Source organism: Protopterus annectens, chromosome 2.part0 (assembly GCF_019279795.1).
Source record: "Protopterus annectens isolate FY-2018-M chromosome 2.part0, PAN1.0, whole genome shotgun sequence".
NCBI lineage: Eukaryota > Metazoa > Chordata > Ceratodontiformes > Protopteridae > Protopterus > Protopterus annectens.
The window spans coordinates 4,427,892-4,447,045 of NC_056728.1; the positions used below are offsets into that span (position 1 = coordinate 4,427,892).

Here is a 19,154-nt window from a genome sequence, read left to right on the forward strand (position 1 = left end):
AAGCAGTGATTTGAAGCGAGATAAGTTTTTTTTTTTTTTTAACTTTGCTAGGAGCGAGTCAGAACTTTTGCTACGAGTGAGTCAGAACTTGTGAGCTGGCAGACATTTCCAAGATTTAATCTTCACCAGGAGCGATGGATTTACAGGTTGCCAAGTAGACAGTTCTTAGACGTTATCAAGTAGGCATAAATGTGCAGCAGCATTCTGATGGATTTCTTTACACTTTACTCTGTGTAAGGTTCCAACTGATTCCTTCACTTTGCATGCATGTAGCAGCAGGTTCATGTGAAGGGATAAGTGCAGCAGAATTTCAACAGCTTTCTTTACTTTTCATGTTTGCAGCAGAGATACATTTACTAGCCGCGAGCAGGCAGTTTACAGAGGTTCTGAGAGACTGTGTCAGTTTGCAGAGGTTTCAATCATGTGTGTGGGTGGGTGTGTGTGTGTGTATAAGAGGAAGGTAGGGTGTGTATGTGTGTGTGTGTGTGTGTGTGTGTGTGTGTGTATAAGAGGAAGGTAGGTGTGTGTGTGTGTGTGTGTGTGTGTGTGTGTGTGTGTGTGTGTAAGAGGGAGGTAGGGTGTGTGTGTGTGTGTGTGTGTGTGTGTATAAGTGGGAGGTAGGGTGTGTGTGTAAGAGGGAGGTAGGGTGTGTGTGTAAGAGGGAGGTAGGTGTGTGTGTAAGAGGGAGGTAGGGTGTGTGTGTGTGTGTGTAAGAGGGAGGTAGGGTATGTGTGTGTGTGTGTGTAAGAGGGAGGTAGGGTGTGTGTGTGTGTGAGTGTATATGTGTGTGTAAGAGGGAGGTAGGGTGTGTGTATAGGGTGTGTGTATATGTGTGTGTAAGAGGGAGGTGGGGGAAGTTGTACCTCTCAATTCTCCAGAATTTCATAGAATGCCCAGATTTTTGACTCATATTGTTGGTCTATTTCTCAAAATTGTGCTTTTCTGCCAAATCCCTGGCAAATCTTTAAGAAAATTAATACTAATGGAAAACTTGTTGTTCTATCAACTTTCTAAGTTTGTAAGAGCAATACTTAAAATGTGTCCCTAGTTTTGGGTCTTTGTCACCCCCATTATTTGTGGCTTTGTCCTGATTTCTTGTTCTAAAAGGCTGACGGTTATGGGGGAGGGGGTGTAAGAGGGAGACAGGTGTGTGTGTGTGTGTAGGAGGTAGGCAGCATACCTTGTTTCACTTGAAAGAAAGTTACTGTTTGTCGTTTTTGCATTTAAGTTACCTGTAACACATTGCACTTAAGTTACCTGGCACTTGCTCGCTAAAGCAATTATACAAGTCAGCACTAAAAATTAAAAGCACTACACCCTCATTCCCCACTGGCCCTTGTTTTCAATTATTAAGGAATTCCCAATATTATTCTAGCATGTCCAAAGGTCAGTTGTCAATCTCCTCTCTGGTCCAGCTGGTGAATCTGGGAATCTTGAGGCAATGTTACAACTGCCTCATGTACACAGACAACCCTCTCCTCCTCCCAACAAATTCCAACACATGTGAGAGATGCAACCATATAGCCAAACTGGAGGCTAAGCTCTCTAAACTCAGTACTGGCATAACCAGTCAGGAGGAGAAGGAAACCACACTCACTACAATTCCAGTCTCACATAGACCTACCACGACAGCAAACCAAACACAATCACACAAAAACATACTCGGAGGCTCTAAATAAAGATCTGCCTAAGCAGCAGAGACCTCCAAAGCAGACACCCAAGCAACCGCTACCCCAAAACAAAACACGTGCAACACATATCTCACAAAGCCAGTGTGCCGAACAGTCACAGCCCTTAAGACTAAACAACACACCTGATACACTTGTAATAGGTGACTCTATCATCAGGCACACTGACGTCCCGCTCACCAGGCTGAACAAGGAGAGGGTCACGGTGAGCAGCCTGTCGGCGCTAGGATCCGCCACATAACACAAGCACTCAGGTCACTCCAAGGCAAGTACAAATATGACTCAGTCATTGTCCATGCTGGTGTGAATGACCTGAGACGTACCTCCCTGGACTACATGAAGAGACATAAAGGAGCTCTCTGAGCATGTAGCCCAGGCTGGTATGACCCTGACCTTGAGTAGCATCTTACCCTCACCAAGAATGATGCCACAATATGAAGACAAGATGATCAATTTCAACAATTGGCTTAAGTACTGGTGTCATTCAAAGGGGATCCAATGCCTGTCAGCTTGGGATGATATGCTCGACAAGCCACGATGCTTCACTAGGGACAGCTTGCACCTGTCACCCCTGGGCTTTCGGATATTGGCAAAGGCTCTTGCTACCCCCATAGTGCCTTTTTTAGGCAAGGCTCAAAAGACAAACCCACCTCCATAGGTATCACAAGGGACAAGAAACTAAGAGTAATGCTACTCAGCGCCAGAAGTCTAAACCTCAAGATGCATGCACTCGAAACTCTCCTTAGCATGGAGAACATCGATATCTGTGCAGTAACAGAAACCTGGTTCAGGGCTCCCGACAGCACCCCAGCACTACCAGGTTATACCTCGTACCATGCTTTTCGGCCCCAAAACTTGGACCGAACCACAAAAGGAGGGGAAGTATTGATAGATACCCACACCTCCAGGTTGATGGCAAAGCACGAAGCATCAGAGACTATCCATGTGCAACTAACAGTGGGTAAAACTGCCTTCCAGTTTATAGCCTGCTACAGACCACTATCCCAAACCCAGGAACCCCACTCGGCCTTTCTGAGAACACTGGAAAATATGAAGGTCTCTCCAAACACCATTATACTGGGCGACTTCAACTACCCAAACATAGACTGGGAGCATTACTCTAGCTCCAACACCCTAGCCCAAAGGTTCCTAGAATTTATAAACTCAAATGCTATGGAGCAACTTGTTACCACTCCCACAAGAGGGGAAAACATACTGGACCTGATCATCACCAACATGGGGACTCTATGCTCCAGACCAGAAGTGTATCCCTCACTGGTAAGATCAGACCATAAACTAATCTCACTGGATATTCACATCCCGACCCCACCCCCTGCTCAGAAAACCACAGTGAAAAACTTCTCTAAAGCAAATTTCACACTCCTCAAAACCGAGGTGGAATCCTTCAAAGCCCCTGGGCCTGTGGAAAATACGGCCCAGACCGCAGAATCCTTTATAAACGCATTCTATGAACACCTTCTGGAATGCATGGATCATGCGATCCCAAATAAAACCAAGACCCAATCCTCCAAAGGCAGACGTCCTGTCTGGTGGACCCCAGCCATAAACAAACTATACAATAGAAGGAGGAAGCTACTAAATGATAGAGCAAAATCCCAAAAAGGGAAGGCATCACTGATCAGTATTAGCAAAAAACTACGGGCACTCATAAAATTGTCTAAGGCCAGCTTCGAGAGAAAAATTGCACAGGACACTAAGGATAATCACAAGGCTTTCTTTAGTTATGTTAGGAACCTGGGTGGTAATTCCCAGATATGCTCAGAATTAGTCCAAAATGACAAAAATACACTGAACCCACAGACATTGCCAACATCCTAGCTGACAGGTTCAGCGCAAACTCCCTCCGCACCAAAAGGGCAAATATCTATCCCAGCAGAGTGCTGCCCCCCTGACATCTCAGATGCTCAGGTAAGAGCCGCCCTCTCCAAAGCAAAAAACACAGCATCAATGGGACCAGACGGTGTCCCGGGCTGCGTCCTACATGAACTCCAAGAAGAGCTAAACCCAAACATAAAACTACTGTTCAATCAAAGCCTTACTACAGGATATGTGCCCAAAGAGTGGCGTACAGCAACAGTGGTCCCTCTCCATAAAGGTGGTGCCTCAACGGATCCTGGAAACTATCGCCCCATAAGCCTGACTAGCTTGGTCTGCAAAGCTATGGAAAGGATCATCATGGACCTCATAAATAAAGATATTGGGGACCTACAGACACTGGATCCTACCCAATTTGGCTTTGTTAAGGGCAGATCCTGCCTCTTAAACCTGGTTGATTTCTTTGAAACAGTCACCAAGGCCATTGACGAGGGGAAGGTGGTCCACACAGCCTACCTGGACCTCGCAAAAGCCTTCGATACAATACCCCACTCGGGCATTATAGATAAGCTCACCAGCTTAAATATAAACCCCTATGTCACTAGATGGATTGCAAACTGGCTCAAGGACAGAACCCACATGGTTAAAATTGCTGGAGCCATGTCAGACTCCAAACCAGTTACAAGTATTGTCCCACAAGGCTCAGTCCTGGGACCTCTCTTGTTCGGTTTATATTTCTCGGAGGTACATGCCAACACGGAAGGACTTTGGCTGACCAAGTTCGCAGATGACTGCAAACTGGGCGCCATAATAGACTCTCCAGCCGACACAAGCATCCTCCAAAAGGGCCTCATAGAAACAGACAACTGGTGCCAGAGCCATGGCCTCAAGCTAAATGCCAAAAAGTGTATAGTCATCCCCTCTGGCAAAAACAAAGTGCCCACAAATTACCACATAGGTGGTAATCCATTAAGTACAGAAGAAGTAATTAGGGACCTGGGGATCCAAGTTGATAGCAATCTCTCATTTGACAACCACGTGGCCAAAGTGGTTAGAAAAACATTTTATATAGCCCACCTAATCATGAAGGGATTCACATCTAGATCAGGGAGGTCATCGTGCCTCTTTACTCATCCCTCATCAGGCCCATAATTGAGTACAATGCCCCTTTTGGGATGTACCTTACCAGACACCTGCAGCAACTGGAAAGACCCCAAAAGTACCTCACCAAGAGGATCAAAGGGCTCAAACAGATGCCATATGCTGCCCGGTTAAAGAAACTCCAGCTCTACTCAGTGGCATACCGCCTGTTCAGAGGCAATCTGTGCCTGACGTATAAAGCCATGTCCAACCCGGAATTAAGGGACATGCTGCACCTCAGAAAATCCAAATCCAATCGAGCTACACGTTCAAGAGACTTGAACCTCAGCACTGAAATAAATAGGACATGCTGGAGGGACAGATTCATAACCCAGAGGTTCCCTTCACTCTGGAATAAAATCCCAGTCCAGGTTAGGCAGAGTCCCTCATTGACTCTCTTCAAGAGGAATCTTGATGAGTGGATGAGAGATCGTAGGTTTACCCCGGGTATCACTTCTGTGTCACTGTTAGACAGAGGCACAGTATACTAACCTCGAAAAAGGGCATAGCAAAATAAATTTAAAATGGGTGGCGAAAGCCAAACACATTCTGGCTAGGCTTATAAATGCCCTAGGGCAGATAGCCTAGTATGAACCTATGAACCTATACCCTTTAGCTGTCCAAGTTTTTGCCCCATATTTTTATCTGTTCATCATAAAAAAGGATTGACGTTGCTAAATAATGACAAACATTTGAGTTTTAGACTTCATTACCTTCGAAAAATGTATACTAACACAAATCCTATTATTCTAGCAATTTTTAAAGTTCATGAGAACAATATTTATGAACTGTCCCGAGTTATTTTAGGCTTTGTCCAGATTTCTTGCACTAAGAGGTTGAGGTGTGTGTGAGAGAGTGAAATGCCCTAGTTAGGGTTAGCAGGTAGTTAGTAACCACTAGGCTGAAACAAGAATCTGAATCCTCTACCCCAACTACCAAGCTGCATTTTTCAAGGAATGGAGTTTCAGGTACAATTTTAGGGAATTTAGTTTCAAGTGCATTTTCAAGGAATTGTGAGCTTCAAAGAGCTTACTGCTGCTCATGCTAAGTCTGTTTACAACGTGCAACTGTTTTGTTTAGCAAATGCTATCACTACTGTGGTATGGAATTTTAAAGCAGAATTAATAGCACAACAGGTAGCATACTTCTGTTTTTGATGCAGAAGGCTGTGGGTCCTACTGGATTGCTAACATTGTATTGTATGTTAAGGGGACGGGGTGTTGCAGTCCTGAGTATGTCCTCCTTTGGATGAGATGCCTAGTAACTATGAACCTATTTTCAGTTTGCCATCCATTCCCTATTGGAATATTACCAGCTTACCATTTTTTTAATGTGACATAAGCAATTTATTTTTTAAGGGCAGCAGGCACTGAATTTGTAGATGAAACACCGAAATATATAGGCAATTTATTCAAGTGCAGCAGGCTCTGAATTTGTTGATGAAACACTGAAATGTAAAGTTGTTTGCTAGCAGCAACCTTTTCATTAGTTACGGATCTCTTTAATGTGGAATTATTCAGATGACTCATTTCTGCAGAGATTGTGCATATTAATTAATATTGGTGGACTGTAGTGACATAAATTTGAGTGGCCTTTTATGGTTGAAATGTTATAAATTGGGCAGTTTTGTCATTATTGGTTCATGTGTTTTGTTTCATTGCTTACTAGAAAAATAATATTCAAAACTATAAATTTAAAACACGCTGCAACAAGTGGTGCTGTATTATACAAGGGATATAATTTAATTATTATATATTATAATTTAATATAATCAGGAAGGTGAATCAAAGAACTTCTGCATAGCCCTAAAATGTGCACAAGGAGACTTGAAAACAGCCCAATGGTAAACTTAATCTGCCACTGGCCAGATGCATTTTCTTTGAATGTGCGTATCAATGCTGTTTCAGTGAATGTGAGTTTTAAAGACAGAAAATTTTAAAGCCAAGTCTGTTTTTGTTGTGAGACTATTGCTTTGTTTAGCAAATGTCTACTAGTGTTTGTTCTACAAAATTTGGAATAAAACTTTTGAATTAAATCCAAGCATCTGTAATCATTGCAGAATTAAAGCAGAAAACAGTACGCACACAGAGTTTTGAACATTGTTTATGGCAACTGGGGAGAAATAGCCAAGTAATGGGACATTGGAATAGCTGCGTGTGTGTGTGTGTGTGTGTGGGGGGGACGACGACGACTGCCTACACCATACATGATACTTTAATAAAGATGTTTGTTTAAAAAATGTAAATACAAAACCAACAGAACTACAAGTCAAATCCTGAAAAAAGGTTAGGAATTCATCAGTTAAACTCTTACAAATGAAAAGCAAGTCAGTGTATCAGATGAACAAAACAATATCATTTTTTCAAAAATGTGTAGACAAGTGTAATCCAATTCAAACTGTTCCAAAACCATATTTACATAAATGGGGGGGGGAGCAAGGGTGACAAATGTCCTTCCCACAGCAGCCCCCTCATTATTCAGTAAAAAAAAAAAAATTCTCATTGAATATCTTAGAAATGTTCAACAAAATTCCCCCACTAGGCACAAAAATATAGAACGTGCTGGAAACATTGTCATTTAAATGTAGAATGTTACATACAGAAATCCAGCAACAATCTGTTCACCAGTCCCACTGTACCTCAAAGGCGGATGGACGGAGTACTTCCAGCATCTTCTGAACGAAGAAAACTCCACAGATGTTGTACTGCCCCAGACATACCTTACACTGAGAGAAGAGGAGGAGCCCACCACAGAATTAAGAACAGGTAGCGTTGTCGCCTCACAGTAAGATGTTGTCCTGTTCGATTCTCAGCTAGAGCGTCTTCTGTGCAGAGACATGCGTGAATGGGCGTACCTTCGTTGAAGGTTGTGCGTCAGGGCTGGCAACTCGGCACGTAAAAATCTACTGCCAATCATTAGCGGACCGGAGTTCCGCTGTGGCGACCCCTAACCAGGAAAAGCCGAAAGACACAACAACTAAAGAAAATAATATCAGAGCAGCAAGCAAGCTCAGATAAGGTCAAGGCAGATACGATGAAGACGCTGAGTGAAATAAATGACAAATAGCTCCTGAGGGCACTCATAACAGTGTGCAGAGGAAGGTGTATCCCAAATGACTAGAGAATAAGCATACTAGTGCCACTGCTCAAGAATAAAGGTGACATTCACAACCGTGGGCAGTACAGAGATATCAAGCTCCTGTCACACTGCAAGAAAGTCCTGGAGAGGGTAATAAATGAATATGCAGAGTAGTAGAAGGTAAGATGGAAGATGAGCAGCTCGGATTCAGATCAGGATGCAGCACAACTGACCTAATATTTGCAGTGAGACAGATAGTTGAGAAGAAGCTAGAGATATAGAAAGAGTCCAACTGTACATTCCCAGACTTGGAGAAAGCATGAGAGAAAGTCCCAAGAAAGCTGATTTGGGCAGTCCTGCAGTGGTTCAAATTGACAGAAGCAATTGTAGAATTAGTGTAGACTATGTACAAGAACCCAATGATTCAAATATGAACAGTGCTCGATCTCAAAGAGGGGTTCCCAGTGGGAGTGAGTGTTCACCAGGGTTTAGCTCTAAGCCCATTGTTGTTCATACTGGTGATGAACTACATTAGCAAACAGGTCAGAGGGGACAGATCAACAAAGCTGATGTACACAGACGATGAGGTATTACAGGCAGATGCTGAGCAAGAACTTCAGCAAAGGATAGGAGAATGGAATGCAAAACTGAAGGCCAAGGGGATGAAACTGAGTACAGGTAAGACAATTGTAATGGCAGCAAATGGTGGAGTTCAGAAGAAGCTGAGAATTGAGTTAGAAGGGAAATACTGTAACAGGTTAACAACTTCAAGTATCTGGGAGGGGTGGCTGAGGAGAAAATAAGTCAAAGCCAGAATCAGAGGGGCTGCAGCCAACTGGCACAAGATATCAGGTATAGTGTATGACAGAGGAATGACACAGAAGCTGAAAGGTAAGGTGCACCAAACAGTGATGTAACCAGTACTACTGTACGGTACAGAAACCTGGACAGTAAAGGCAGAACAGTTGATGAAACTAAAGGTGAAAGAGATGAAGTGCCTGAGACAAGTGGTAGGATGTACACTACGGGACAAATGAAGAAAAGAAGCTATAAGAGCAGGAGCTAAAGTAGCTCCAATTCCAGAAAAGATCAAAGAGAACAGATTACAGTGGTTCGGGCACATGTGCAGGAAAGCAGAAGACAATCTGATGAAGAAGATTTGGGATAGACAAGAAGAAGATAAGAGAAATCGAGGTCATCTAGCAAAGAGGTGGAGGGACTGTGTGAGAGAAGACGTGACAGTCAGGCATGAATGTTGAAGAAGGCAGAAGAGTGGCACTGAATATAAAGAGCTGGCGATTACTGACATGGCACCCCGACCACATGTAGAAAATGGGAAAAAGAGGTCTGATAACGAATGTTGCATGTAAGAATCCGGCACTTAGGTTGTTATCTTGTATAATAAAAGGAATTAACATTAATGTTAAGGTATAACACTATTTCCTAATTGTTTAAACTGTGGCCCTAAATGGGGTACAGCTTATTTGATTGGGTCTTTGTTCAAAATCATGGTTTGACAGTAACTGTGCATTAACTCGTGTCGTTTAAAAGATGGGCTCTTTCTCTGTATCTACTTTGAAGGCAGCAGTGCCAAGACTCAAGTGTATCCATAACAAAAGTTGATCAATTCCATTTTTTTCTTCTTTGTAAGAATACCTGGTTGCGTACTTGCTTTCATCAGCTTTTATCAATTAAAATAAGTGTGATTAGCTATAAAAAAATTACATTAACCCTATTTAGTAAATATACAGTGCAAAACAACTTTAGTAGCTTTTACTGGTATAATTTCCATGCACTTACAACACACACACAAATCCAGAAGTCAGTGTAGGTCAAGTAATCTTAAAAAAAAAATCTATGCTTCTACATAATTAACACTTTAAGATGTACACAGCAACAACAATGTTCACCAGGTTTAAAATAATTACATATAAAAAAAATCCTTTCACAAAGTAAAACACAAAACTTAAATCTGCAGTTCTGAAACGCACACAAATTTACTCAATTCAACTTTATTAAAAAGCACTTGAAATTCAAATTAGCACATACACAACAGTCACTGACACAGAGGTGAACGATTATGTAAATGATTTTGAATTATCTATCAAATGCAAAGTAGGAAAGTAGGATTCGCAAACAGAAGTTCCATTATGTTCTTACCTCTGGTATTTCTAATGGTACCCTGCGAACCTGCATACCCTGTAAGCCTACTGCCTGTGGCTGCAGCAAAGAAAGTCCTGGTGTTCCTTCTGGAACATCTGCAGAGGTAAAGCTAGACGAGTGTGAATGATGCTCCCTATAATGAATTAAGAAAAAAAATTGTTAAACATACAAAAATAATTTTTTTTCAGCAGTTAACAGCATCAACACAGCACACAAGTGTTAATTAAACAAATGACAATAACCTACCAGGCATTGCTTGGAATGTGCTCCAGGCTAACTTGCTGTGCCACAGGATTTTCAAAACCACCACCAGCAGGTCCAAACGTGTATGACCTCCTCACCCCTAGCACAAACAGGCAAATATCTTTAGTTTACAAAACCAAACACACTTCACAATATGCTTGTCCAGAAAGCTAATTTTAAATTATAACTTATTAGTCATTAGTTTTGACACTAGTAATAAGAGAATGTTTCTAACATTACTAGAAATTTCATTTTTTTTTTGTTTGTATGCATCCTGCACATAACAATGACTTCTGTTGAACAGCATGTATGACTGTTAATGACTTAGTTTGTATGTACTAGACTATGAAAGAAATTGTTGCATGCATGTACCCAAAATCTGAATGATGCACTTTAACTTTTAACACCTTCCACATTTCAAGTCCTTTTACAATGCAGCAGAACAATGTCCCAAAGGAGCTCTTGCATTACAACCATTTCAAACCTGGTGGTGGTACAAAAAAAAATTAAATAATTGATCCCCTGCTATAATCAATGTGATGACTTTTTTTTAGGAATGTGTTTAGTATTTTTTTTTCCCGATACAGCTCACAAAACCTTTTCATAAAATGAATACCTGGCAATACAAACGTTTGACAAATCCAACAGTAGCTCAGTTTTCTCCAAATACCTAGGGGGCCAAATCTGTTAACATATTAAAAAAAATGCTTAACACCTTCTCTCAGCTATACTATTTCCTTTCTACTCGCCACTCAGCCAGTTGTCTGTTACAAGCATCCCCTGAGGGCCTTTGCCCTTCCACGCCTCTTCAATCTTTATTTATGCAGCCCACTTCCAAGGTAATATTCCTCATGATCAGGACCACTACAGCACTGTGGAAAAGTTTATCAAAAAAGTACAGAAATATTCTGTAAAAACTGAGGGAAAATTGCATGCTTCAATACTCAACCATACAATCGCACAACAGTTTGTTGTATTTTATGTCGCAGTTTGTATTAATCGGTTACTTCACAGTTGTACTGCCAAATGTAAGTGCTTTCACATTCAGTTTTCCTTAAATTAATCACAGACTAAGAATTGCACTATATATTTCTTCAATACCTCTGAATATCACAAGCAGTGCAGCGTACACATGCATACCAGGTATGCCAACTGAAGAGATTATGGCAGAAACCTAATTACCACCATCTGTTTTGCTGAAAATTGTGAACTGTTGCCCCCTTCACAGTACATTTAGCTGAAAAATGCAATTCCAAAAATCCCTTAAATGTAAAGAACAAGAAATGCCAAAAAGTGGGATAAGGTCACAACCCTAATGAATACAATCATTGGTAAAGGTGTTGAGGTGTGCTCTTTTACTCTTTAAAAGCATGGACTTCAGCCACTGAACTTTGTGAGGAAAGTTCCCTTGAGCATACTCAAAGTTGTAAATAAGAAGTTATGTACCTACCATAACGTTCCATGTTAGTTGTCTTCTCTCGCCTTCTTTCTTGCTTGATGGGTTCGGAGCCGATCCTCGGCTCCGACTCGGCACTTGCTTTAGCTCGAGAACTCCTTTTACCAGCTCGAGGCAGCCCCATATCCCATGATGCAAGGCAGTAAGTACCCAGATCTCGTTTGTTGACAAAGGGCAATAACACCAAGCATAAAATACTTCCCAAAGGAAGAAGAAACTTACAGATGGAAAAAGGACCAGGTCTGAATGGTCTTTAGCATAATAGTTTCTTATACAAGGTCTGTCCAGGCCAGGGGGAAGGAGGGAGGGTCAAGAAAGAAGGCGAGAGAAGACAACTAACATGGAACGTTATGGTAGGTACATAACTTCTTAATGTTAAGTTGTCAATCTCGCCTTCATTCTTGCTTGATGGGACCGCCCCTAGCACCTCTATCCTGGGTGGCTCAATGGAACAAACTCTTGAGGACTGTAGAGCCAAAACTGGCTCTGTCCCTGGAGGCCAAGTCCAATTTGTAATGGGAAACAAAAGTGTGAGGAGTGGCCCAAGTGGCGCTGCACAAATAGTGTCCAAAGGCAGTCTAGCTTGAAAGGCTGTAGAAGTAGCTAAACTCCTAGTTGAATGTGCTTTAGGTTTTGAGCACAGCTGTTTTCCCTGATCGTATAAATTTCAGTGATGACCGAAGAAAGCCATCTGGACAAAGTCACTTTAGAAACAGGAAGGCCTTTTTATTATCCGCATAGGAAACAAAAAGTTGATCAGATTTTCTAAATTTTTTGTTCTGTCCAAATAATATCTAAGCTGACGGTGGACGCCAAGATAATGTAGCTTTTGTTCAGCTCTATCTGAATAGTTAGGAAAAATACAGGAGATCAATGGATTGATTCAGATTGTTTTTGAAGCGACCTTAGGTAAAAAGGATGGATTAGTTCTCAAAGATACTCTGTCTTTGTGAAAAATCAAATAGGGGTCGAACCGAAAGAGCATGAAGTTCAGACACCCTCCTGGCAGATGTAATAGCCACTAGGAATAACGTTTTCCAAGAAAGATATTTTAGGGAACAAGAAACAGCTGGCTCAAGGGGGAAGAATCAAGGATGTCAGCACTAAATTTAGATCCCACTGAGGAGGAGGATTCCTGATTGGAGGCTTTAGTAGGAAAATTCCTTTCAAAAGGCCCTGCAGAGCCTATGGGACATAATATTATGATCTGCTATCCCGACATGAAAATTAGAAATAGCAGCCAACTGAACTCTGACTGTGGAAGAAGAGGAGCCTGCATGAAAAATCTCTGCTAAGAAGTCCAGAACTGCCTGAACAGGGGCAGTAAAAGGATCAATATTTTGGGCCTTAGCCCAATAAGAGAAACGCTTCCATTTGCTTGTGTAAATCCTCCTGGTAGAGGATTTTAGTGAAGTTACTATGATATCTCTAACTGGGTTAGAGATCAAAGGAAGCCTGGCTAAGGAAGGAAGTGGAGCAACCATGCTGTGAGGTTGAGAGAAGGGATTGACCGGTGCAGCTGACCGGACTGGTGAATCAGTAGATCTGGCACTGGGTCCAGATGCCACGGCTGCACCAAAAGGTGATGATGGAGGAACGGGAACCAAACTTGTCGAGGCCAGTAAGGGGCAATGAGAATCAATTTGGCTCTCAAAACGGTAGCTTTCTGGATCACCTGAGGGATCAGAGGAAATGGAGGGAAGGCATAAAGAAGTCCCTGGGGCCAATCCTGGGTCAGAGCGTCTCTGGGGGGATGGCCTGATAGAGGGAAGAGGCTGAAGAAGTCTGGACATTTGCTGTTTTGGGGAGTAGCAAAAAGATCGCAACATGGACGACCCCATTCCAGAAAAATCTCTTCCGCTACGGATTGCTTGAGAGACCACTCGTGAGGCATGAGAATAGCTCTGCTCAATCTGTCCGCTATAATGTTGGTTTTCCCAGGGATATGCGTTGCTACCAGAAACCGATGAGAGGAGATCGCCCATTGCCAAAGTCTGAGCGCTTCGACACAAGGGTAGGACTTGGTTCCGCCCTGTTTGTTGATATACCACACTACAGACATGTTGTCTGTGTGGACTGCAATTGTCCCTACGGGAAGAAAGTCGTTGAGGGCTTGCAACGTTAAAAGCACTGCTCTCATCTCCAGGACATTTATGTGCAGATGGTACTCGAACGGTTGCCACGTCCCATGAACCATCCTGCCCTGATAATGACCCCCCCACCTGATCAGGGAGGCATCCGTGGTGACAGTGGCTATCGGGGACGGAGGTACAAAGCACCTGCCTTGGTGAACCTGAGACGATGTGATCCACCAAGCAAGATGTTCTTTGCATGTTTGTGTCACCAGAATCTGGTGACACATTGGGAGTTGCTGGTATGACCACTGTGTGAACAGCATCCACTGAAGGAGGCGCATGTAGAATCGAGCCAGGTGAAGAAGAGTAATGGCCGCAGCCATGAGACCTAATACCTTTAGAACCATTCTGGCCTGTACTTTCTTGCTGGCCAGAATGATCCTGACATGAGTCTGAATGTCTGAAACTCTTTGTTCTGTAAGGGTAGCTGACATCCGAACAGTGTTTAAGTTTGCGCCTATGAAGGTAATACACTGGCAGGGCGATAAGGATGACTTTTCGAAGTTGACTGAGATGCCCAAATGAGAACAAAGGTCTATTGTGTAATCCCTGGCTTGTATAAGCTGATGCCTGGTGGTGGCTGACAGGAGCCAGTCGTCGAGATACGGAAACACCTGGAATCCTTGACGTCTCAGGTGAGCCGTGACCACTGCCATGCATTTGGTGAACACTCTGGGGGCTGTAGTGAGACCAAAGGGCAGGGCTCTGAACTGGAAATGACTGGACCCCAGCCGAAAGCGGAGAAATCTCCTGGAGCGTCTGTGAATTTTGATGTGATAGTACGCATCCTGAAGATCTATTGAGCACATCCAGTTGTCCTTCTGTAAGAAGGGCAGAATTGACTGAAGAGTGACCATTCGAATCTTGTCTTCCTGACAGACTTGTTGAGTCTGCTGAGATCCAATATTGGTCTCCAGTCTCCCGTCTTTTGGGGACCAAAAGAACCTTGAGTAGATTCCGGCTCTGAATGGTCTATTGTAACTGGCTGAATGGCTCTTTTTGCAGTAGTTTTGCGATTTCTAACTCTGCAATGTCCCTTAGACCGGTGGTACATCTGGAAGGGAACTTGAGGGAAGGGACTTTCCTCGAAAGGAATTATGTAACCCTTGGATATGATCGACTGTACCCATCTGTCTTGAGTGAGGGAATGCCAGGCTTCTGGGTACAGTGATAATCTTCCCGACTGCCTCCAAGGAGGGACAGCCGGGCAACACCTCAGGGATGCTGAAAGGGCTTATCAGAGAGAGGCTCCCTGTTTCCCTGGTTCTTGGACCCCTCTGCCTCTAGAGCGGCCTGTTGTTGTTACCCCTCTGCCTCTAGGGGTAAACTGACCACGTGAATCCGGCGTGACTCCTTGGGATTTACGGAACCACATCTTCCCACCCTTCTGTCCTTTGGGATAAGGCCTAGAAGGGGTGGAAAACGGACTCCAACAGCAGAAAGAGTCTTGCCGTCCTGCTCACACCTGGTCAAGGTCTCCTTCACCTGAGGGCCAAACAAAGCTGACCCATCAAAGGGAGAATTTGTGAAGGACGCCTTAAAGGGATCCATAAAATCACATAGCCGCATCCAGGCTTGGCGTCTAAGAGCCACACCTGTGCCTGCGGCTCTACTCGCTCCATCCGCAGCATAAGATATTAGCCGCATGGAGGAGTTAGCAATGGAATTGAGGGTTCCTAGCTGCGAAGCAATCTTTTCTTGAGCCCCTGCAGCTGTAGGATCCTGAACTACTTCTCCCAGCTCCTTCAGGATATCTCTCTGGAGTCTGGTGAAGTGACAAAGATAATTCAGCGACGCATAGCAAAGGTCGCTGAGGAAAACATCCGCTTGCCGTACCTATCCATGGTCCTAGAGTCCTTATTAGGAGGATGGACGGGCACGGAAGGATCTGCAAGTTCCTTTTGGTGGCCGCAGCCACCACCATGGCATCAGCGGGGACACCCTTGGTTAGGAATTGTTTGTCACTAGGGGCAGTGATAAATTTAGAAGGCCTCCTAGGGACTGGCTCTACAGAGTCAGGAGCTGTCCACGCCTTCGTGCAATAACCTGCATAAGGGGTCGAAGGCGGAGACACCCAGGAGGTGGAGGGCCGAGATCCAAACGCCTCTAGGTATACTGACTCATCCTCAGAGGGATTGTTGGTGGGCCAGTTTCCCCTCTGTTTGAGAAGTTCTAGGATGTCTGAAAAGGAGACATCCTCAGAGGGGATCTAGGGATCCCTCTGACTCATCAAAGTCAGTATCCAAGTGACAGACTCGGGAGTCTACATGCTTCCTCTTACAAGTCCTCTTCCTAGGAGGATCTCCGAAACATCAGGAGAATCCTCGAAGAGGGTAAATTCCCAATGGGGAAACCTGAGGCGGAGGATCTCTGGGTCCTGTAGCAAGAGAAGTGGCAGAGATGTCAACAGGTACCATAGAGGGAGGAGCTACGGGAAGAGACTGCTGACTGATACCAGTGGCCAGTACACTCTTCATCACCTCGAATGCTCCTCCCAGGCAGGTCCGAGAGAACCCGCTCCAAGAGCTAGGAACTCCAGGAACCACCGAAGGAAGTCTCCGAGGCAGATGTCGGAGCCGAGCTCACCAAGGCCGAGGCTCCAAGGGAAGAGCGGGCTCGGACAAGGGTCCGATGCCACTCACCCCTCGGAGGAGACCATGGAAGCCCGACCACGAATCCCTCTAAGGAAGAGGAGATAAGAGTAGGGGCTGAAGGAACAGAAGGGGTATCCGCCCCCCGGCCGTAGCAGAACCCATGCCCGAAGCCCCCAACTCCAAGCTCGGGGGTAGGGTTGAGGGGGGAACTGTAACGGGTGTGGACCAATAGTCGTCTGCTGAGACGGACTGTGTAGCATTTGGGCCAGTACCTGTGACATGAGCAATCTACTGACCACTCTCTAGGTCATGATCTGACAACCTGGATGACCTTGAAGATCGGCTCCGATGGCTCCGTTCCGATAGAAGAGGCGAAGCCGGAGCCGAAAGTATCGGCTCCAAGGAAGGAGACCTCGACCTCTTCCTGGAATGGGCCATCGGAGCCGATACTACAGATCCTGTCGGCACCGACTTCTCGGAGCCGACAGAACGTCTCGATGTATCGGCTCCAGCCGGAGCCGATACAGCTACCAAAGTAACGGTGTCGGAGCCGATCGGAGCCGACACCGATGCCTGTGCCACATGGGTGTCGGAGCCGATCGGAGCCGACATCGAAGCGGTCAAAACAGATTCGGCACCGATAGCCATCGGCGCCGAAAGCTTTGTGGATCCAGAATCGGCTCCAGCCAGAGCCGATCTCGACTCAATACAAGTCGGAGCCGAGGCCGCAGGCTTAGGAACAGAAGCCTGGGCCTTGGCAGTTTTAGTTGATTTTTGTGGAGCCGACTTAGCCGGAGAGCCCTCCGGCTTAAGAAGACCCCTGAGAATCAACTTGTTAAGTCTCTCCTGCAGGACTCTCTGGCTGAAGGAGTGACAAATAGCACAGGAGTCCTGCAGGTGAAGAGGGCCCAAACAATACAGGCAAGAAGTGTGACCGTCTGTCAGAGACATCTTCTGACAGCACGAGTCACACTTCTTAAAACCTGAAACCCTCTCCTTAGACATGGTGCCGACACAACACACACAGACACACCAGTCAAAATTAAATTAAACAAAATACCAAGAGGTATTTTAAAAAACACCAACACACACACCCTAACAGGGGGATGGGATAGGGAAAATTGACTAACAAAAAATTAAAAGAGACAGGGATTTCTGTCAGAAAAAGGGTAGAAATAAATTTAAACTATCAAAAAATTAGTTTTAAACTAAAAGGGGCTTGAAATATCACAAATGTGAACTACTTACCAGGAGCTGGTAAAGAGAAGACCTCCCAAGCGAAGCGGCAAACGAGATCTGGGTACTTACTGCCTTGCATCATGGGATATGGGGCTGCCTCGAGCTGGTAAAAGGAGTTCTCGAGCTAAAGCAAGTCCCGAGTCGGAACCGAGGATCGGCTCCGAACCCATCAAGCAAGAATGAAGGCGAGATTGACAACTTAACATCAACCACATCACAAAAACTTGTCATACATACAAATTAACATTTAGGAGGAAATATTAATAGTTGGAAAATCGCCGTCTACAATAAAACTTTAAAGTTACTGCCTCACCCATGTGAATGGGGACATTTTCATCTCTTCTCACACATACTTTTAATTTTTGTCACTCTGCTTGTTTTAACTCAGGATTCAAGTGTTCAAACTATAAGTATAGTCTGAACGATGAAACTAGGCACAGAATAAATCACTTGAAAAAGAATTTGCACTGGCTTTCCCTACTATATACTGCAACATCTCGATAAAATATTCCTATACTTTGTAAGATTTACTTTAATATGCAAAGTCTTTCAGTACTTGGCAAAACTATGATGTTATAAATGATAAAAAAAGCAAATCTTGTCCAGACAGCAATATGAAAACTGCATAAATTGCAGAAAAATTACAGGTACAATCATCCAGCAGCCGTACTCATGGATAACTCCAAAAGCTCACCACAGAAGTACATGACTGAAGTGGTCTTGCCTTCATACTGCTATGTGGGTATACACAGCTATGATGGTAAACAAGGAACTTAACTGCCTTTGCAAAAAAAAAAAAAAAAATCATGGTATCTGACCACAATCAACATCTTTATTAACTCAAGTGAAATGACATGAGTGCATATACATTAAAAGAAAACAAATCTCAGTGGTATTTCTTCATTGTTTTCATGCAGTACACATACGTTTTCTTTTTAACTATGAACACTTGCGCCAATATTACATAAAATCCTGCCATCCCTTAAACCTCGCTCCTCCTCCTCCTAATTATTATTCTGCATCTACTCTGCCCATAAATTTCATTTACTTCTATGTAATTTACTCCTTCCCTTCTCCAAAGATCCAACTTCATCTTCTGTACAATATTTAGCACTTCAAAGTTGGTTTAGATTTTGACTTCCATTTTCCTGTAACTGTTTGTTTTTTTTTTTGGCAGCCAATAGCATTAAATTTAGAAAGTTCTTACTACGCCTAGGCAATTCAGATCCTATGTCCTAGATCAAAAGCAAATTACTTGGTTACAGCCATTTCCTCTCCCAACAATTCTGATAAACTACTCTGCAGTGACTTTTTAAAATTCACAAACTCATTACACTCCCAAAAAACATGTTCCCAGTTACATCTCTCTTTCCCATTATATCTCTAGCATTTGCTGCCCAATTAGGAAAAAATGTTCTGAAATCTACATGGAATACAAAAATACCTGTGCAAATATTTCCAACCAAAAATCCTAAACCTACTGCACACATTTGACAGTTTTCTCCAGTACACTCCCTCCTATTTTTTGAGCCCCTAGTTGTAGTCATCCCTGATGGTAAAATCCTTCTCCTTTCCCATGTTG

General features: G+C 43.7%; 1 protein-coding gene across 2 annotated transcripts in view; it reads right to left on the reverse strand.

The window, feature by feature from the left end:
- PCNX3 (pecanex 3) overlaps window positions 1-19,154 on the reverse strand; it is a 2,517,385-nt gene that overhangs the window by 1,536,304 nt on the left and 961,927 nt on the right. For both annotated transcript variants that reach the window (XM_044060478.1, XM_044060477.1), the window contains exons 9-10: window positions 10,152-10,248; window positions 9,903-10,038 (exon numbers count right to left, since the gene is read on the reverse strand). In XM_044060478.1, the coding sequence (XP_043916413.1) occupies window positions 9,903-10,038; window positions 10,152-10,248 (233 nt within the window). The remainder of the gene's footprint in view (window positions 1-9,902; window positions 10,039-10,151; window positions 10,249-19,154) is intronic.